The following is a 22,925-nucleotide window of genomic DNA, read 5'->3' on the forward strand; positions in this document are numbered from 1 at the left end:
AATGTATGTGATAAGTATTGGACTGGCTTGAGGAGACATATAATCTTGCATCTTATCTCAAATAAATATTCAAAATATATTAATCAAAAGAAACTTTTTGGAGGGTGTTTTTCTCATCTGTAAGGTAGAGGATTTGACTATAAATTCTGAAGGCTTTCTACCTCTAAAATTGAGTCTGTACAGTCTGTATTAAAAAATACATTTGCCTTTTCCAAGTTAGCACAGAACAATGACCTTCTGTGTGTGCTGGCCACAAAAAAATTAGTTCGCTCATATCTTGGGGTCTCCTCCATTTTGTGGTGCTTTCCACGACGCAAGGGCAGTTTGGGTATCTGTGACTTCTTTCCTGAACAGAATTGAATTGAGTTAAATCAGGTTTCTGAGTCATCAATCACAGGCCTTCTGCAATCCCAGACATTATTACCTGGTGAGGTGTGTGTCAACCTGCCCCAGGCAATACCAGGGTAGGGGATGTGTAGCCCACTGAGTCATTCTTTCCCTCCTAATAGCACCATGATTATAATTTAGGCAGGAAGAAAATTAGCATTCTTTGACTACTTACTGTATGCCAGGCACTGTGATAGACACTTTTACATGGATTAATCCATTTCATGCTTATTTTAAAGACAAAACTATAGAGGCTCTGAGAAGTAAAGCGTCTTGACAAGATCTGCCCCACTAACCTCACTGTTTCCTATAAATCGCATGTAGACCTTAAATTCCTTTACAGGGCAGGAGACATTTAGAGGAAAGACAGAGGACCCAGCCTGATTTTAAATTTATAAAGGATATTATGGTTGGTTTTGCTGCTGGACATTTTTGTCAGTGACTCAGCCGGGCATTAAAATCCTGCTGACAGCTGATCAGATTATTTCCAGATGAGTTCTCCAGAACTGTAGAGTAGACAGAGGTCAGGAAAGGCACCAGCAGGCAGCAAAATGGGGTTTGTGCTTTGGAGAGAGACACACAAAAGGAGTGGCAAGGTACTCTTCGGATCAGGCATGCGTTTCTGGGAGGGATGAGGGTATACTGCAGAGAAGTGGGAAACAACCTGTGTCTGAGGTAAAGAAACAAGGGGAATGAGAGAATGAAATAAAAAAAAAAAAGGCACTGTGTATCCTCAAAATCATAGCAAGGCCTGAGCTAGAGGGAACACTGGCTTGTTGTTTCCTATTCAGGCAGCTCAGCTGCAAGTCTAGGTATGAAGCAGGGTCATATTGAAACCCAGATGCTGACTCTCAGCTCAGCAATCCAAACAAGAAACCAGCAAACCCAGGGATCCATCTCTAAAGAATGCCCAGATACTTTAGCTGCGTGACTCCCACTCAAATCCACAGGAAAACAACTGCATCTTTTTGCAGCACTTTGAAAATGTGTTCTTCACCTCATGGGCTGTAGAGCTGCCCCGTCCACATTTCAGGCTTTCTGCTCGAATAGGCTCGCCTCCCTCTGCCCTGTCCAGAGGTGAACTGTGTACCATTCAGATACAGGGCCTACTGGTTGTGGGAAAAGGCCTTGAGTTCTGAAAGGGGTTACTTGCTTTAGAAATCACCATGTATCAGTGGGGTGATTTTAAAATTTGTTCAGAAATTCTTTGAAAATCTTCCCTTAGTCTGGCTGGATTCAGTGACACACTTCTAAGCAGAATAAAACAGAAGTGATGGTGTGTGGCTTCCTAAACTAGGTCATAAGAGGGTTCCTCTTCACTCTCTCTTGGATCACCTACTCTGGGGGGAGCCAGTTGCCATGTTAATAAGGCAGCCTCCTGGAGAGATTCACATGGTGAAAACTCCTCCCAATAGCCATGTGAGTGAGTCATCTTGGAAGAGGGTACTGTAACCCCATTCAATCCTTCAGATGATGCAGCCCCAACTGACATCCTGACTGTGACCTTACGAGAGACCCCAAGCCAGAACTACCCAGCTAAGCCACTCACAAATTCCTGATCCGCAGAAACGGTGATATAATGAATGTTTAAAGTCGTTAAGTTTTGGGGTAATCTGTTACATGGTGATAGATAACTAATATAATACTGCATTATTATTATCTTCTTGGAGACTTCAAAACATATTCTCTTCCCTCTACTCTGGATTCACTGATGCATCATAATTGCATGACCTCCATTCTGCCCCATTCTGGTCCTCTAAGCTGCCTGGCATTCCATCCCTAGGCTCTGATCAGTTCTGGTTCCTATTCTACACTGGGGCTATGACTACCATCCTCCACGTTCCTCATACGTCTGACCCCAAACACTATCTCTCCTCATTTGGCAGATGATCTGACTCCTGTGTTTACACATTTGCCAGCTGGATGACCCAAGGCAGGTTATTTACCTTCTGGTCTCAGTGTCTCCATTTGTAAATGGAGATTAGTAATGATTATAACTACCTCACTGGGTCATTTTTAGGATTCAATGAGATATAAAACGCATGAAATGATCCACATATGAACTCAAAAAAATGACAGTTGCTCTTATATGGAGAAGTAATATTGCATAATAGGTAAGAATATGATCTGGGGAATTGGATGGCCTAGGTTTACATCCCAGCTACATAATTTATTAGTTATATAACATTGGGCAAGTTACTTAATCTCATTGTGTTTAGTTTCACCATCAGTAAAATGGGAAGGATGATAGTGATACTAAAAATAGCAACTTCTGAGTGCCATTATGAGGATTAAATGACTATCTGTGTAAAGTGCTTAGATGGATGCCGATACTTATTAAACTCTACAATTGTGTTGATATTATCATTGTTGTTATTATTATTTCAGTGATAAATGATAAACCTCCAGCTAAACTTCAAAATCCTGCCATCAATTCTCTGCCTACATATTCTTTCCTCGTCTCCTTCGGTTACAAGGGTACAGGTGGTTAATCTCCCCTTTAGCTCTGGACCCCATCACCTCAGGGCCACTCTAGGACTTATTTCATTAATTATCTCCTCTCCAACCCTAACTCCATTTCTACCATAAACTTATAAACAAACTCAGGTCTCTCCCATCTTGAAGAAAAAAATCCCTCAAATTATGGCTCCCCTTGGCTCCTCATGTCCCTTCTCCGCATCCCAGACAAACCTCTAAAAGGTAGTTTCTACTTGCCATCTCTACTTCTTTTTTTTCCTCCTCAACCCATTGAAATATGGCTTGATCCTCCATCATGCTTCTGAAACAGCTCTGACCAGTGATACCAATGATGTCTGTCTTGATCAAGTCGATGAACACTTCTAAGTCCTTCTCTTCCTTAGACTCTCAGTTGTACTTGGCATTGCCCTTCACTCAGTCCTTCTAAAACACAGTCTTCCCTTGGCTTCTAAAACACTCCCTGGTTTTGCTCCTCCCTCTTAGCCCTTCCTCTGGTCTCCTTCGCAGGCTGCTTTTCCTCTGCTCAACCGTTAAATATTGGCTATCACCAGGATCCGGGATATTATCAGGCCCTCCTTTTCATCACTCTACATACTCTGCTGTATGTAGTGATCCATCCACTGCAGTGGCTTTAATTATCATCTATATGCAGATATCTTCTGAATCTAAGCGGGTAACCAGATCTTTCTCACTATCCTGCTGGACATTTTCACATAGATATTTCAAAGGAACTTTGAAATCAACATGTCCAAATCCAAACTCAACACTGTGTTTACTGAAACTGTATTACCCATGCAACTGAATGTAGCCCTGAACCTGAGTGTGGTCCAGGTTTAGCTAGCATTGGCTCCTTCATGACTGTAAAGACTTGGGTGGGTCTCCTTGTCTCAACTTCTCCTCTCACATCCTCTGAATATATCGTATCTAACCTAGTCACAGAAGTCTAATAAACTCCATGTAATAACACTCCTGGGAGGTTTTCTGAGCTTACAGTATGAAGTCACATTTGGCTTGCATCTGAAGTAAATGAAAAATGTACTGAGTTGAAAATGACACTAGAATTATCAATTGCATTATTAAACTTGATTTTTCTTGGCTTAAAATATAAAAATGACATCAAAAGAACACTTGCCAATTAAATGTAACAACTCTTAAAGGTTATAAAATTCTGAGAATATATCTACAGCTTAGGGAAGACAGAATATATTGAACGTCAAGATAATTTAATAACCACATAAGATGATGCTTTGGAAATCTACCTTGTGTTTTCATCCCCAGGCTAAAATGAAAAGTGCTTTTTCTTGTGATCATGCCTAGATTTTTCATTTGCCATGTGTTTTGTTAATCTAAATTTGGGAAAAGACAAATCATAAAGGCTTCATAAACTGTTCAATTACTTGAAACAATTCTGGTCAGATTGTTTTCTAAAGCAAGAATCTAAGTCTGAAATGAGTCATATAAAAATCACAATTCACTGGAATTTCTTTCTTGACTTAACACTGGTGACACTTTCATAATCATCATTCGAGATTGAGAGTATTTAGGGACAAAGAAAAGGGCTCAGGTCACTCTCATTGAGTCTACTTTTGAGTTTAATTTACAGGCATAAGATATCTGCCAGTATCTCAACTAACAATAAAAACATAATATCATTAAATATTTTCTTATATATCACTTGGCATACTATTGGGTTGGACAAAAAGTTCATTCGGGGTTTCCCATAAGATTTTATGGGAAACCCCGAATGAACTTTTTGTCCAACCCAATACTAGTTAAGAGTATGGGCTTTGGAGACAGTGGATCTTGGCTTAGTTTTTTTTTTATGGAATGAAACATATCTCAGCAGGCTAATATATACAATCACAGAGAGCTTCCTCAAATATGAGCTCAATAAATTACAATTACTATTATGATTATGCTCATTGAAGTTGTATAAAATAGAGCAAATGTTTTATAGTCAACTGAGAGATGAAGAAATCAAATCTTATAAAGTTTAAGTGACATGTCAAGGCCTTATGTTCATGCAAAGTATTATGTTAGTGGTTACCATCAAACAAAGAAAACAATTTAATCCCTATTTTTGAGGAGTTTTTAATTAAGTAGGGGAAAAAGACAGTTGTGGGAGAACTACCATCAGGCATATGATACTGTGGGTGAAGTCAGGGAAGCCGTCTGGTGGAAGGGAGCCTTGAGCTTAGTTTGATGGAAGTATAGGGTTACGGGTTGCCATAGAAGAGAAGAGCAGTAGGAATAATATGGAGACACCACAGAGGTGGAGTTAACCTTAAGAGCTGAACAATATTCGTTTTCAGGTCTAATGGCAGGGCAAAAGATTGTTACTATCTCAGTATTCATAGCATTATTCTTCACCAAAGTCTGTTGTTTTTATCTATTAATTGAAAGATTTGGTTAAACAGAGTTGAAGGTATTTAAATTTAAAGAATCAAGGCTAGTTCTATCACTGAGTTGGGAGGATCATGCATCTTTCAAAGGGGTTACAGAAGAGCCTCTTCTCATTCCACATTTGTTTGTCTCCATCCCCAACGTGTAGAGGCTTCACCATCCACCTCCCAACTTGAGCTGCTACATAAGAAAATAGTTTTATATTCAGATACTTGGTTAAAAAATCCCTCAACTATAGTTACTATAGTATGATCAAGCTCTGTAATATGAGTAGAGATTAAGTTGTGGTAAAGTTGTGAACCAGATATAATTTATCATTATATTTTTTCCATAATGTTTATTTTCCCTGAAGCCTGAATTTCATCATGGCCAATCCATCTCCTCAATATTTACTGAGTACCTACTATGTGTGTGGCTCTAAGTTGAACTCAGAATCCAAAGATACATGCCTTATATCTTTAAAGCCTAGTTAAGAGATCAGACTTGAAAGGAAGTACATTTTTCAGAATATCTAGAAGCACACCCTAGGACAAATTAATCTTTCTTCTTTATTTTTAGGGCTAGTATTTGCCTTTATGGTGTCATTCCAAAGGTATATTCAAATTCTAAAATGAATAGCAACTGTGATGTCTACTACTTCTATCAATAAAATAACTGTAGTAGTACTTGAATTTTCAGCTTCTAAAAGTGCTCATCTGAGAGCCAGCCCCACAGAAATAAAATGATCTATATTTTCTATTGGTTTGGATATAAATCTACTGTAATAAAATATCTGGCATAAGATATAGAGCCTTTCTTTTATCCTTATTTTTTAATTTATTTCAAGTAAATTTCCTGGATTTCCCTTGACATTTACTTTGTGCCACTTCAATCTTATTCTGGAACATAGACATAGACTTGACCAAAAATGCAACAATCCTATTTTTTCAAATGATTGCATTTTGATAGAATTCTGAAGTGGTCAGGATTTTTAATAGTATGTTGGTTGTTTTTCTCTGCTACCTGATGTCTGATCCTATAAGGTTTCCTTTTTGATGTTTATTACATGTGTGTTTGTTTATATAAAATGGAAGAAAAAGGATAGAAGGTATTAAATCAAGCTAGCTATGGAAATTATTGTAACTACTTAAGAAGCTTACCAGACAACACTTCTGTTTTAATGAATTTTAGGGAGATTTTTACCAGTGACTACATATTTCACTCAAATACTTCTTTTTATGACAGCCTAACATCATATTCCTTTTAAACTATCATTTAAATTATACATTAGAATAATAAACACATATTTAAATGTCCCTCAAACTATGTCATAAATCCTGTATACCAAAAACAGCACTTTTGGGAATTCCCTGGCAGCCCAGTGGTTAGGACTCTTTGCTTTCACTGCCGAGGGCCTGGGTTCAATCCCTGGACAGAGAACTGAGATCCCACAAGCCACGTGGTGCAGCTAAATAAATAAATAAATAAATAGAAAAGAGGAAAGAATCTATAGGAAAGAGAAAATTACGATTGGAAAGTGAATCACCTAAATAGGTCAGTACACAGATTAAAAAAAAAAATTTAAATTAAAAAAACCTCACAAAAAACAGCACTTTTGCTCCAAATAATTTACAACTTGAAAAACAAACTCTTATTATATAAGAGCCTGAGAAGTCCTATGTGTATTGTGGTTTCCCAATTTTGGGGGAAAAGCATGCCAGAGTGGTTGAAATTCAACAGATCTTGGTCAAAGATTTACTAAAAAATGAAAATACGATTGTTTTTCCTGTGCTCTCTACAACCTGCCAATTTTACTTCCTCTTCTCGGTCTCTCCGCAAGTTCACTTGGATCTTTGTGAGCCATGGCTTGCCTTTATTAGACCCCTGTGAGCAGGGACAATGAATGTGCACATTTTATTGAACTTATAAGTGGCTTTTTCTGCTCCCTGAACTGGGATCAAGTCTAGTTTTGAAGTCAGACAATGTAAGTAAGTCCCGTTGGCACAGGCATATGTAAGTTCCTATTGGCATAGAACAGGTAAGAAATACAGGGAGAAAGAAAAGAAGAATGAAAAAGAGGAGCACATGAGGAGGTGAAATCAGAGAAAAAAAGCTAGAATTGGAGGAAAATGAATTAGGGGTGATTCACCCAACCCAGCAAGGCAAGTAAATACAATATAAGTATTGTCTTTCCACAATCATACAGAAATAGAAGACAAACAAAATGACACAGAAAGGCAGTAGGCCAGCATTCTCTGCAAATGATTAGGCAACTGAGGTAATTATATGGTTACTCTATCTTGAATAAAGAAATAATCAGCCTTCATTTATTCATAGTTCATCTGCATGAGAAAGTTCCAAAATGGTTTTCCCCCCACAAAATTGAATAATAACAACTCAGGTTTACAAGAGAGATGCTGAAACTATGAACATTTAAAAATGACTTCTGAATCATCACGACATTTTAAATAGTTAATTCATTTGTTAATAAAATGAACTATTAGATGCTCTTGGTATTAGGGGGCATTTTAGCATATTCTAATTCTTTAAGAACTGTATTTGTTCTAGTTCGCAGCTGATATATACTTAAAAGCCAACTTGGAATCTAAGGCAAATATTAACCCAAATACGTTCCATCAAAGACTAGTCCCAGATACTTTGAAAAAATTAGTATTACTTTTCCAGTCGGTTCTGCCAACATAACACTTTGGGAATTGCTGCTTGAGATATTCAATTTTTGTATGATACAAAACAGCAAGTACATTTTAGTTAAGAGAATATTACACTGATAAAACTATCCCATTCCTTATTCTACATATTCTGGATAAATTCGTGTTTCTACATGTAATTTGGAAGCATAGATATGGACATTTCTTATCACTTAAAATAAAGTTATTTATCACTTAAATAAAGTTCTGAAGGATTCAAAGAGTGTTTATTTACTGCTTCCATTTCATGATCTTTGATTTTTAAATTCAAAGTATTTTGCATTGCATTTTTAAAAATTGCACATACTGTGTTGCACTGAAATAAGATGGTTTCATTATACTGCAACACAATAGAAGAAGCAGTTTAGGACCAGTTACTTCTCAACCTCTTTGATTAAAAAAAAAATTTTTTTTTTTTTTTGACTCTGACAGACTTCATGTTACTTAGAGAGAACTGCGAAGCACATTTATTACTCTATGGCAGGCCTTGATTGGGAATGGAGGATTGTATTGATCTGATATAGAGAAGCATTGATAAATAATTAATTGCTAAAATTATTGGGGACAAAAGAAATAAATAATGCATGGCAATCTGTGTACATAGTCTAACTCATACCAGTGGAATTTTGGAAAGTATTACATAAGGGAAAAAGTCTGGCTGTTAGTAGGAGAGAAAAACCCTAGAAGGTAGGTGGGGAATGACCTGTTTGTGGTTTTAAACAAACGAAAAAGAGACCCTGGAAATAAGACAGTGACTCAGAAAAAATAGGACCAAATTCTCTCTGGCAAAACTGTTGATTGATTGGTCAGTGTGTGGCTCCTGACATCAGAACAGGAAAGAGAGGTTAACAACCTGCTGAGTTTGGTCAAGGGCTTCTGAGTAGCTCCAGAGCAGGAAATAAAGATCCCAGCTGTGCCACTCCTCACCCAAGCATTTAGCAAAAGAAAGGCCAACCAGGGAAGCCACAAGTTTGAATGGAAAGAATCTCCCTCTGTAGCCTCCTGTCCTAGGTGAAGGGCACTCAAATAAAGAAGCTGGAGACCTGGGGTGAGGAAAGTCCTCATTTTATGTATCAGTCAATGAATTCAAGCTGTTAATTAATCTTAACATAACTGTGCCAAGAGCACTTGCAAAATTTGATGGGTGATAAAAGACCATTGCTTGATTCAAACCAAGAGGGTAGTTGATAAATCTTACTTAGGACCTTTCCTAATCCTAAGAACTGACACGGAGTTCACATAGATAGATTCTGGAAAATAAATAGTCTCCCATAACTATTCCTAACATCAGTTTCATTTTGGGAGGTGGGGACTGACAGAGTAATCCAGTATGCATAGTTTGAATTCTAATTTTATTTTACTCTTTTGATATCACCTCTATGAGAAGTCACATACAGGGAGCTCCCAGGACTTACATCTCTTCCAATCAGGTCCTCCTGGTTTTCCACAATTCCCCAAGGGGCGATACCTATGGTACATATCTTCCCTCGAGACTTAGATGCATGGTCCTTCAAGGCATCTCCAACATGACGAATAACACCTAAGAGGTAAAAGAGAAGTATTACTCTCGCCTTTTAAAGCAATTACTTTCCATTGATCTAAAGGAAATTGTGGTAACTGTTTTTCCTAAGATTAAATGCACTGAATATAAAGTTTTGACACATTTCTACACGAACTACACATGTTCAGGAGAGAACATAAACTTGAACCTCTAATGCCAGATACATTTGCTGGACTTGTATATGAACTCTAGTAATACATTTCTTATTCTATCTCATATGAAAAAAAAGATGTATACAGTATCTATAAAAAGAATAAATACAGGGACTTCCCTGGTGGTCCAGTGGTTAGGACTCTGCACTTCCACTGCAAGGGCCATGGGTTCGATCCCTGGTCAGGGAACTAAGATCCTGCAAGCCGCGTGGCCAAAATAATAATAAAACTTCATTTAAAAAAAAAGAATAAATACGATACTTTAAACTTAGAGAATCTTTTCTTGTATTGTAAGTATAATGATGTGTTACTATGACTAAGTACTAATACCATGACAATATCCTATAAAAAGCATCATAAATAATATTATATTAAATCTATACCACAGTTTGTGTATGAGTTAGGGTCAGCAAATAGAGTAATTACTTAGTTCAGATTTTATTAATCTTGATTTCAACTTCTTATTTATGGACACATAATGTGGAGACCCTGCTTGTAAAGAAAATGTTGACATATTCTGTGGAAAATTTATGTTAAAAATACATAAATACACCTTTTTAGACATCATTCTAATTATTTTCCTCTTCTGTCATAATGGCCTTCCCATCACCACGCCTTTCCTCACCATAGTTAAGAGTGAGAAAATTCAGTTTACAAGATGGTAGGGAACTACCTTTTATCTTTTAATAAACCATTTAAATAAGATATAATTTCTAATCTTTTAACTTCTCTCTCAAGTGATCATTTTTATAGAAGATATAAAATACATTCTCTAAGAAAAGATGCTTCCATTTATACTTTAAGGAAAATTCCACCCATTCTTCAAGGAAAAACTCACACCTAGTTCCATCTCCTATATGAAAGCTGAGTTGGATTTGATTTCTTCTCCATTTGAACAGGGTTGCAGTTGGTATATTTTGAATAGTTCAATATGTCACTGAACATATTCTTCTTTGGTTCATAATCACATGTGAGGATGTCTCTGCTCAGAGTAAACTCATTTAGGGGAAGGTTGGAGATCAGCGTCTTACTCTCTTCAGGTGCCAGCACAGAGCGAGGGCTCAGGAACTGGGCACCACTGAACTAACTAAGCACACAAAACACACCAGGCAATTTAATCACAGGAGACAACAGACATGTGTGAACAACTCAATTCTGAAATATTCACAAGATCAAACAGAAAGAGCCTCCTTTAAAAAAAATCAAATAACAGAGTAGTGTAAATAGCCACTAATCCATGCTGAGCTGTGCTGGGAGCATTGGGAAGCATACCAATTTCACTTACTATCTCATCTATGGATCTTCTAAGAGAAAGTACTGATAAAGAAAACCAAATACAAGAGTAAAGGTGTGAATATTAGTGTTAAGTTTTTTCCTATTTATATGCAAAACTCATTTGGGGTCCAGTCCTGGACAAGAAGGTTATTAACTTCATGGCAGCCCCTCCCTCCATCTGCCACAATTCCGCCTTCACCTTTTACCCAAGCTGAGTGTTCAATCGAACACACTTTGAGTGTTGGATTGAACACTATGCCTGGAGAGAGGCAGAGGTGAACTCTTTGGTTTACAACATTTACGCTGTTAATTCTTCTTTTGATATTGGATGCATTTCACAAAAGAAGAAAAACAATAAACAATGTTCCAAGTTCCCCCAAACAGAAGATTGGTAAGCATTTCTTTTAGAAACCTTTGAGTTGATCTCCACAGGAGATGCAGGTTATTCCAGGAAAGCAAAAGACTGAATAATTATAGGCAAATGATGCCTGTTAAACTGTGAGTGAAAGTTGGAGCTTAAAGCCTGAACAGCCACGAAATAAAACTGCTCGGTAGATATTTGATCATCACAAAGTAAACAGTAAAGAGCCGGCTGAGCAGGTCATTCCAAGATCATGTCACTATACAGACTGAGTCAGGGTTTCACATGACAACGATGGGCACGGCCAATATGCAGATTTCGCTGTGTAAATGAACCTATATTGTTGTGAGCTGAATGTTCACAACTTTTAGGTATGGAGGAGACTTCTGAGTGCAGGTCTCACTCAGACATCATCTAAACTACAAACAAATGAATAAACAACATTGAGATACATTTTATTTTATTTAAAACTAGTCGGTCCAGGGTGATGTTCAGCATGTCCCACTAACTTCAAAGGTGTCCACATGCGCAGACTTTGAGTATTGAAACAAGTCTGAATTAATTTACTGCAGCATTACCTGTCTCTTCCAATTGGCACTTCTGACTCAGGCTGGGGAAATACATCAAAACATTTACAGCATCCGTTCCATTATCTGCTGCACATTCATAATGTTCTGCAGATAAGCACTTAAGTCTAAGTGGGTTTGTAAGAATTGATTTGACAGCTTGCCTGGATCACAATATAGAAACTCATTTGGCAGGTAGAAAAAACTGCTTGGAGTTCAGAGTGGGGTGTGTCTTCCGTTGGTGCAGAGTTGATTCAATGAAATACTTTAAATAATAAACACATGTTACTCCAGACTTTGCTGTCACCCCAGATGGAAAGGGCATTCTGCAAACTCTAAAGCTATTTGCATCAAACTTAAAATCACTTAAAGAACAGAGTCTCCAATTTAGAGCAAAAGTTATTCCTTAAAAAATTACTGGATGCCTATTTGGCAAATTGAGGTATTGAAAATATCCTGTGAAATTCCATTAGTCGTGTTTATAAATTCTGTAGAGTCGAGTATTAAATGTCCCAATCTGTTTCTTAAGTGTAAATAATTCTTCTTGGTTGAGAAATGACAGTACAGTTATCATTTAGGTAGAGGAAGGAGAGAGACTCAGTGAAAGGAGCAATAACCAGCAGGTGTGGACACACAGGTGTAGGGGCTGAGGTGGGGGAATGTAAATATATTTAACCTCAGGAGAAAATGACCTTAGTCACAACATTCTCGTGGCCTTATGTTGTCCTTCTCTGTCCCACTTCCAATTACCTGTGTTAACACCTCCAGTGAATATCCATGCTCCAGTTGTCATGGCTGCTTTGATGAGACCTTTCCCAAAGACTTGCTTGAGTTTTGGCTGGAGTTCAAAGTTCTGTAGGCCCCCATGAACTGAGATGAGAAGCTTGGGAAGTTCCAACTGCCATTCCTTGGTCATCAGGTGTAGGAGGAGATCAGGTTTTGTATCGAAAGATACTCGTACGTACTAGAAGAAGGACGACCATTGATTAGGGAGACAGGGCAGGGCTGACTGTGGCTGCTTACCTTTACTGATTGCAATGATATGTATAGTTACTTGAAGAAAACGTCTTATAAAAACTAGATTTTTTAAAAGGGGCAAATCAATTGCTTTACCAAAAGAGCCTTCTAGACAAAGGGATTCACCATTTTAAAAGATTTTCTTGAAATTCTGAATGACTACAAATTTTTAAATTATTTAACTTTCTAAAATGCAGTGTAAACACAACTTTCCCTGGGATGGGTTCTTTGCTCAAAGGAAATCGTATTTATATTTTACCAACCTTAAAATTTGTGCAACAGTTCAAATGTTGCTAACATTTTCAATATAAATAATCCCTCTATACCAACTGGACCTAGATATGACTGTTTCTGTGACCCTATTATTTTGAGAGGTTTTGAAAAATTCTACAATTCTACATAATGTAACAAGAATTTTAAAATATGGTAACAGCTGATTATATTTATTTAAATCTAAAAATAACTGCATACCAAATGTTTTATCTTTCAAAGAAAAGTGACAGAAGTCATTCCAATTATTTTTGTAGAATAGTTGAAAAAAATTGAAGTGCATAGCAGATATCAAGGTATTACCAGATGCAACTGGAAATAAAGTTATGATAAGGATATATAAATAAAATGCTATAAATACATATAATGATAAACATCTATATAACTATATATATATATATATACACACACATACTCATTTAGGTCTTTAATTATATAAATATTCCATTTCTAGCTGGAAACAACTGGAATATTGGGCAAATGCACCTGAAAGCCTTTTGAAATGTATTGCTGAGCTGGCATGAAAAGAGAGAACATTCAGATAGCTAAACAAAGTAGGAGCTGGAATCTCAGGAGGTTAAGGAAATACCAAAGCAAGCTTTGGCCTTGAGGCTTTCTCCTGAATCCTGGAAGACCATGAGCATCTGCTTTGGTAGCTTAATGCAGTATGGGGGTGCCTAGGTGCCTAAGGAGAGACCCCACATAAAGCTGGGATACTTCAAAGGGCTCCACTCTCAAGTGTAAGGAAGAAAAATAAATAAGGCTGATGGTCAGAAGAATAGAGCAAGGAAACTTGCCTGCCTCAACCTTGATTCTCAGCAGATGGGAAAAAAAAAAATTCTCCTCTGGTTATTTATAAACAAAAGTGGGTCCTCATACAGGTTCTGGTCCACATTCACACTCTCAGTGTGGTTTGAGAAACATCAGAGTATTTAATATAAGACGGTTCTGGTGGGGTAATGGCTCCAGATAACTCTCAGAAGTAAATGCAAATTCTCTGTGGAGGAATACATCATCAATCCACGTCTCAAATAATTCCCATGGGAAAATAAGCATTTCATTGTAAAAAAATAAAATCACAAATTACAAAAGGAAGTAAAGCAACATGAATGAGAACCAAAAGACAACGGATAGCAGAATAAGATCCTCAAAGATACTGAAATGTTCAGAGAGAGAATATGAAATAGCTACATTTAATATGTTAAAAAACATAAATGAGAAAATTGAACATATGAATAAAGAACAAGTGATTATAAAAAATGATCACACACATTTGAAAAAGAGTAAAAAAGAGAACTTCTAGAAATTAAAATATAACAATTTAAATGAAAAATACAGGGGATAAATGAAACTACAGATCAGACATGTTAACTATAGATCCAGAGAAATAAGCCAGATGCAGCCTAGAAAAATAGAGGAATTGAAAACATAGAAGAAAATTTGAGAATTTTAGAAGACGTAATCAGAATTCTAGATAGAAATAAAAGAGATAATGTGGAAGAGGCAATACTTGAAGAGATATTGGTTGGGAATTTCTCAGAATTACTAAAAATACTAATTCTCAGATTCAAGAAGCTCAATGAATCCCAAGCAAGATAAATAAAAAGAAACCCCACGCACAGATACCTCATAGAGAACACCAAAGGGTAGGGGGAAAAGCCTTCAAAAGGAGCTAGAATAAAAGACAGATTACCTACAAAGAAACAGTCATTAGACTGATGGCTTACTTTCAACAGCAACAATGGATGCCAGAACAGTGTCTTCAATTTACAAAGAGAAATTATCTGTCAGTGTAGAATTCAGCAAAAATATCTTTCCAAAATGAGAGCATATTATAGACATTTTTAGACTACCAAAACTGAGAATTTACTTCTAGCAGACTTCGCTGAAGGAAATTTTAAGATATATGTAGCAGGCAGAAGTTACATGATCCCAGATGGATGATCTGAGATACAAGAAAGAATGGTAAACAAAGATATTAGCACATACAGGGTAAATCTTAAAAAGCACTGGTTGTAAAATATAAAATGATAATAGTGTCTAATATATGGTGGAAAGGGATAGAACTAAAGCACTGGATAATATAGCATATAAATTAGGGAGTAGTAATTAGAGTCAAAGCATTCTAAAGTCTATATATTATGTGGGAGAGAAAAGTTTTAATTTTGGAATTTGTGAAGTATTAATGTTGAAGTTGCATAACCACAAAAAGAATAGACTTGCATGTAATCATACAAACATATGCTTTTGGATGTATAAATAAAAAAGGTTATGCAGGAGATGACAATTTATTGTAATATTTTTTGGATCGGGGAGACCCCACTGTTGCAAAAACCTTAAAAATTATATGTCAATTCTTTTGTTAAACTATATTTTAAATATATTTAGCAGAAATGTGAGGTACAAACATACAAAATATCAAAGTAGCTTGATAAATTAAGCTGCATAATCAAGAAATACAGAAGAGCTAAAGTTTCTCATATACATATACTAGAAATCCAAAGAAGTGTTAGAATCTAACAAGCTGGTTCTATATTGATTTAATCTACTCAGCAAAAATCAATTCCAGAATGGAAAGAGTATAAAGGTTGGCAATTTTAGCTAAGTACATTATATCAAAAGAATTATATCACTTATTTTACATTTGGTAGTGTATAAAATAAGTGATATAATAGCTAGTGGGAAGCAGTTGCATAGCACAGGGAGATCAGCTCGGTGCTTTGTGACCACCTAGAGGGGTGGGATAGGGAGGGTGGGAGGGAGGTGCAAGAGGGAGGGGATATGGGGATATCTGTATACATACAGCTGATTCACTCTGTTATACAGCAGAAACTAACACACCACTGTAAAGCAATTATACTCCAATAAAGATGTTAAAAAAAAGAATTATATTACTTATATCAATAAAATTTAACTAGAGTTTACAATGTGGGAAACCGCATATTTTGTACACAAACTCTCATGTAGAGGGCAAGAACTTTCAGATATCAGCAGAAATCTTCAACAACAACATGTGCTTTTTTTGGAATTTGTGAAGTATTAATGTTGAAGTTGCATAACCACAAAAAGAATAGACTTGCATGTAATCATACAAACATATGCTTTCGGATGTATAAATAAAAAAGGTTATGCAGGAGATGACAATTTATTGTCCAGCCTTGGGGCTGGAGAAAGGGTACTGCAGTGGTAGAAGCAAACACAAGGGTTTCTTAAATAAAAGCTTTTAAAATCATCTATTGTTATATTTATTATCTCATTGAGTTACTGTTTATAAGAAAGCTATCTATATAATGAACGCTATAAAATAAAAGAATAAAATGTTTTCTGTGCCCCTACACTGAACTTATGCTACTTAAGTAGTTAAAATTTGGTAGCTTTACTAGATTAAATTTATACCATTTTGAATAATTCTAGAAAGGGATATTTAGTAAAATAAACTAGAACTGAGACTCACAAGGCTTCCAAACTATACAAACCAAGAATGTTCATTGTGGAAGATGCTAAGAAACTGCTTCTCAAATTATTCAGTAACTTTATTTCAGTATCACTTTCTTATTCCTTCAAAAAACCCCAACTAAATAAGAATCCATATTCTTCTAAGGTGAGATATAAATTACACTTCTAAATATAGAAAAACATCTAAAGTATAAAAATCCTTCTAAAATTAAAAAATCCTTCTAAAATCCCCTTGCAAGCCTAGATAGTGGTTCCTAAAATTTCTGAAGAACTGTAAAGCTGTAGTCCCAATGATTAGAGAAGGCTTACATGAGAACAGTAAAATGTTTTGAAAAACAAGAAAAGTAGTGTGATTATGGCTTTTGGAACTTCAAGATGCCTCACTGAGCAATCCTACCTGCACGTTTCATTTAGCCAGGTAAATAATGTGAGATTCTGAGCCACAGGTAGTGTCTGGGAACAGACACACATACATTACTAATGAACTCAATGTGAAGAGATATGGCAATCATACTAAATCACTACAGAGACTGTGTAATAATTTTAGTATGTGTAACCTAGCTAAATAACATATTATGGGGACTTCCCTGTGATCTAGTGGGTAAGACTCCACGCTCCCAATGCAGGGGGCCTGGGTTTGATCCCTGGTCAGGGAACTAGATCCCACATGCATGCTGCAACTAAGAGTTCACATGCCACAACTAAGAAGCCCGTATGCCACAACTAAAGATCCCACGTGCTAGCAATGAAGATATTGCACACGTCGCAACTAAGACCTGGCACAGCCAAAATAAAATAAAATAAATAAATAAATAATATTAAAAAAATAACATATTATGGAGTTCAATTATTTATGGTAATTAGTAATAATAATTCTAATGCATTTTTAGGAATAAGTCTCACTTGGTAAATAATTCTCTTTGGGGCTTCTAAAGTTACAACTTACCAATAAGGAACCCAATTTACTGATCATGTAAGCAGTTCACTGGAAAGTGACCAACGAATCTAGTGAATATGTTAAAATTCCTTTTGAACTAGCTTCATCTTTTTCCTAGCTAGGAAACGAAGAAAAGCTTGCTGGTGATCACGAAACACTTGTTACTCAGTTAATAAGTGCTCCAGTGGGGGAATGAATGAATGACCTTAGATCACCTTGTCCCTGGTTCTCTGTCTTACAGACGAACAAACAGAGGTATTCAGTGTCTGGCCTGTGTAAGGTCATGTTGCTCATAGGCTCTCTATCCATATTTCTCTCTACTCTCAATTTCTTAACTACTGAGAAAAAACCCCAAACCTACAATCAAATCCCTTGTGTTCCAGGTACATACATACTGTGTGCTTTACATGCATCATTTCATGGACTCCTCCCAATTACGAGGTTGGTGGCATCCACATTTACGGGGGACAGGAAAGAACAGTAAGTTCAACAGCTGTTAAGTGGTGATGACAGGATTCACACCCCAGGTCTGTCTGACTCCAGGTCCTTGCTCTTGACCTCAAAAACATAAATGCCTCCTCTCTCACTTCTCCTTTTCCTTCACTTACAACCAAGCAGTCTGCGAGTCCTAACGATCCATTTCTCAAATGGTGCTCTCATCCAGGCCTTTCCTTCTATTGCTTCAGTTGTTATTTTAAGAATAAATAAGAATGCTCTTTACTAGGATGTCATTTTGGGTTGTGGCAACAGTCCTACTGGTTCCTCTAACCCTGTGTTCTCAATGAGACACCAACAGGCAGATTTCTTTCCCCAATTCCTTTTTGATCATATTATTTCTCAATTCAAATAGTTACATCATACATAAACTCCCATTCTGCCTGTCATGGTCCCCACAATTTGGCCTTACCCTACTCATTTAAGAGGCGTTCCCCCGCTTCTCTCTGTATTTGGCTAATGTTATTCCCCAAGTCCTAGAAAACCCAGTCCCTCCCCTTTCATCTACATAAATCATTCTTGTCTTTCAAAGGCTCTTATTGACTGCTCCTTGGAATGCAAGCTCATGTTGACTCAATATAACTCTCAGTCAAACCCAGTCTAATATACATTTTTTTCCTGTTGTTTCTTGTTTGTGTCAGTTTTATTTTCCTATTTGCAAGATCTTTGAGTGGAGGGATCATGTTTGGTCTGACCTACGATTTTGGATAAGCCTTTCAGTACTGGCTATGATGTAGTTACAATCTTAGAAATAAAAGGGAGTTTAGAAATATCTTAGCAATCATGGGAACTAGAAATACTCTATTTCAGTTCTTCTGCTTTACAGATGACACTGAGACCCAGGGAAGGTGAGTGACTGGGAGTCAGAATTAGTTATCTAGTAATTAACCACTCACCTAACCCATTATTAAAGCTACTGTTACACTGAAAACTCTAGGTTGAGCTGTGCTTCTCAAACTTTAACATGCAAAACTCACCCAGGGGACCTCAAAAATGCAGGTTCTGATTCAGTAGGTATGAGGTGGGACTTGAGGTTTTGCATTTCTAACTAGCTCCCCAGGGACCACAGGAGTAGCAAGGATTACAACTCTTCCCCAGACCAAAGATTCTAAGTGGTGTGTCTAGCGTTTATCACTGGGCCAGAGGGAAGAAAGAACACTCAATATTTTACACAAAAATCAAACAGAAGAATGGAGGAAATAATGGAAAATTACTCAGGCCATGAGAAGTAGGAAAGTGCAGCCACTGATAAGCTACTCAATTTCAACTACCTAATTTTTTTTCACCAGGACTAATTCTTATACAAAGGAACACACGATTAATGACAGCCCACCCCTGATATCCAGAAACTGATAAATAACATAAATACTGGGTGTCCCTGTTCCTTTAATGTCGGCCATTATTTTAGATTTATTTTTTCCTTCCCTTGGAGAATAAAAGATTTTTTAAAAAAAGGAAGCATTTAAATGAATCAATTTGTTACTTTTTGTATGTTATTGTTTAGCAGCTCAAGGAAACAGTTTAGGGATAAGAGGATAATTAAAACTAAGGGATAAAATGACACTTTATGATTACCTGGAGATTTCAATTTTTAAATTATATTCTTATACCCATAAGAATCAGGTTATTCAGTAATTCTCCCAGTGCTTGTAATATAACAGTTAACTCAGGTGCTGAATCAGCAGCTTCAAGGTCATAAATGGTTGTACCCAGAGCAATTAATCAATTCCTGCTCAAAGGTCAATGTGATTTGAAATTAGGAGCTATTCTGGTTGTCAAGAGAAGCAATTTTGACTGTCCACTTGTGAGCTCATTAATTGCCAAGGGATCACCTTACAAATAACAAGAAATCTTCCTAATGTGTATATTAAATTTTGTTACCTGGGCAGTACTCTGATGTGGTGATGTGTGCTCCTATTTGCAGGTTTCCCAATCACGTGTGGCATCACACTCTAGCAACAGTTACAGTACTGGCACTGTAAGTCATTTGATCAGTTTGAGACCCTCTCTTGTAAAATAAGGGTGATCCTGACCACCACACAAAACACTAAAGATTAAATTCTGGGAAATGCCTGGAACGTTAGAAAAATCAGTATATGTAAATTGGATAAGAGTTACAAGCACTCACATTATAAATGACTTCTGCATACAACAGGATCCAGATAACTTGCCATTAGCTCTTTAATGTCCCCTTCGAAGCAGCCCTTTGTTTCTCAACTCTGAGCTATCAGAGGAGTGACTGGTGCAAGTTATAAAAAGTACCTGTCCAGAGGGAAAATGTTACCTCTGTCTGGCTACCTATCCTATCCTTCTCCCTCATGCCCTTAGCTCCTTACTTTTAATTTCTAGAAATAAATTGAGCTCAAATGAGTTACCCATGCCTGCACTGCGACCATTAGTGCCCCTGCCTGGCAGCAGAAAGCCTGTGTGATGAGCTAATGAGATTCAGAAGAGCATCTAAAGAATGTACTGTATAAAACAGAAGTTAGCTCTACTTGAAATAGTACTATTTGATCTATTCTTAGGTGCTTTGGAGGCCAATGCATACAAGCATGATTTTCACAAAAACACGTACTTTGAATTCCAAGCCGCAAACTTACAAATGAAATTTTGCAAGTGAGACTATAAGAGCAAACTAGAGCTTTTCTTTTGTTCGAATGGCAGAGGGCTTTGGTAGCTAAAACTCTTGAGTCTTTGCTTCTTCCAGTTGCTAAATTTATTTTTGTTTAGGAGGTGATTTCACTGCAGTTTTTTCTAAAGCCACTCTAACCTGCCTCATCATTAGAAATGTTACTATTCACTTGTCAAAGTAGAACTCAACCTTACTATGGCCTCACTGCATTAAACTGGTAGAGAGGTGTCACAAACCAGACAGTATCCTTCCCTTTACAACACCCAGGGCGGGTGAAGGCTGGAAAGTGGAGAAGCAGCCATCACTGCTTAGAATAGGCTGGGGTTGTTTAATTTAAAATAATAATAATCTTCCTTTGGTATTCTGATCTTGACTTGCTGTGGAGCAATTTGTCTCTGATAATTACTCTGTCACCTTTTCAGCCCTAAATTTTTACTCACATCATTTTGCCCAGCTTTTTAAATGAAAAGGGAAGATATTTACAGAACAATAAATCTGGTTGCACTCTAGGAAATGGTAAATGACAAATCTTTCTAACTCTCACTGTGAAGCCATCTTTAATTTGGGGAAATAACCAATTGGTATATTTCAGTAGTACTTTTTCTGAGTAATGGAACTACTATAGCTAAATTTACTTTAACAGTATTTTCAATGCCTTTCTTCTGAGCCTGTAGTGGGAATTTGTCCCATTTTCCTTTCTGTTAAGATCTGTGACAAGCATCATTTCATTTTCTAATTCTCTGTAGCCCCATTTTAAATGAGTATTTTAAATTAAAGTTGTGGCCAAGGAGAATATGTTGCATCAGACTGCTGAGACCATTTTGCTGATATCAGCTTTCCAAGTCCATGGAGCCGTTGGTTTTGCACCAAATGTTTAATGCTTATGGTGGTTTAATGTATGCAAAAGTTCCCTAGAAAGAAAATATGTGGAATGCAAATGTAAGGTGTCACTGTTATTGGATTCCTAGTTTGATGACCCACAAACTTTGGGACTGAAAATGCCATTGTAATTTATTCTATATTGTTTTTGTGGTTCTTCAATGTTAGATAACAGGTGCTTCCAGGTGATGGATGCTGATAAGCCAAAGCTAAAGGTTTAGAAATAATATAAAACTTCACTGAGCATATGACCTAGTCGCAGGGGTACTCTATGAATTTTCTGCCAGAATTGCTTTTGTATAAAATTTTCTAGAACAAGATGAGTTTCTTGAGGAATGTCGGTTCTTCCTTCCCTATAGGTCTGTGACTGAGATCAGAAGTTGAAGTGATATTGATACATTCTAGTTTTATTCCCAGCTTCAGAAAGGCTTTCCAAAGGTACTGCCAGTCTAATGGTCTAGAGATTTCAAGGTGGCAACTGGAAAGCAACAGAGCAATTACAAAACCCCTCAAAAACCATACCATGCTATATAAAGCTTCTTAGTTAGCTATAGTCCAGTGATGAGCTATTTTGTTTTGTGAACTGGGATTTATTTAATGTATTTTGTGCATGTCAGTCAGTGATTCCCAGATCAAATCTGTATAATGCAAAGAAAGATAATTTTTAAAAAATCAGATTTAATCCTAAAGCATTTTAAGAGTATAAGGTTGTAGACGTCATGCAGCTGACAGCCTCCCCACCTGCCTGAGTATCTCCTCAGTTTTACCTACTCCCTCTCACACACTCTCTGGTAACGCTCAGAGAAGAAGGCTTACATCCCGGCTGACTCAACAGTTACAGCTCTAAGTGTGAAAATGAAGCACAGGGATAATTCTCTAAATTATACAAAAACTGTAATAAGGGGCTCAACCTGATCTAATAAGCTGAGTAAACAGCAAGGGAAAACCCAAAGAGAATTATGTGGGTGACTTGAGAAGTTTAAATACAAGTCCTTAATTAGGTTATACTTACCTGGTCTATAAGTCAGCTCAGCATTAACTGGAAGAGATGATTAGTAAGCAAATAAGAGTCTGTCTAATTAAGTCCAGCACTGCTTACTTTTCTAAATAATTTAATAGACTCAGCCCCAGATAAAGAAGAGTCTTTGAGAAAGGACCCAACAATGTCTGCTGTTGGGCCATTTTGGTATTGCTCTCTCAGTCAGTTTTAAAAGTTACCTGGAACCCAGTCTAGTAAGAAAATGCCTAAACCAGAGCTTTAGTGTCTTAGTACCTTCTTCCTTGGTCCTCATGTTCTGGTTTTTATAAGGCATCTCCATGAACTGCCAGGTTGTTTAACAGCCCAGGAATGGATTTGGGGGGCATGAAT

The 22,925-nt window shown here is 36.9% G+C and overlaps 1 protein-coding gene across 11 annotated transcripts in view; it reads right to left on the bottom strand.

Moving 5' to 3' along the window:
• TRPM3 (transient receptor potential cation channel subfamily M member 3) overlaps positions 1-22,925 on the bottom strand; it is a 536,370-nt gene that overhangs the window by 237,777 nt on the left and 275,668 nt on the right. For all 11 annotated transcript variants that reach the window (XM_049710919.1, XM_012535433.3, XM_004276399.3 and 8 more), the window contains 2 exons: positions 12,621-12,834; positions 9,371-9,495 (listed from right to left, as the gene is read on the bottom strand). In XM_049710919.1, the coding sequence (XP_049566876.1) occupies positions 9,371-9,495; positions 12,621-12,834 (339 nt within the window). The remainder of the gene's footprint in view (positions 1-9,370; positions 9,496-12,620; positions 12,835-22,925) is intronic.

The sequence above is a fragment of the Orcinus orca genome, chromosome 6 (assembly GCF_937001465.1).
Source record: "Orcinus orca chromosome 6, mOrcOrc1.1, whole genome shotgun sequence".
Classification (NCBI taxonomy): Eukaryota; Metazoa; Chordata; class Mammalia; order Artiodactyla; family Delphinidae; genus Orcinus; species Orcinus orca.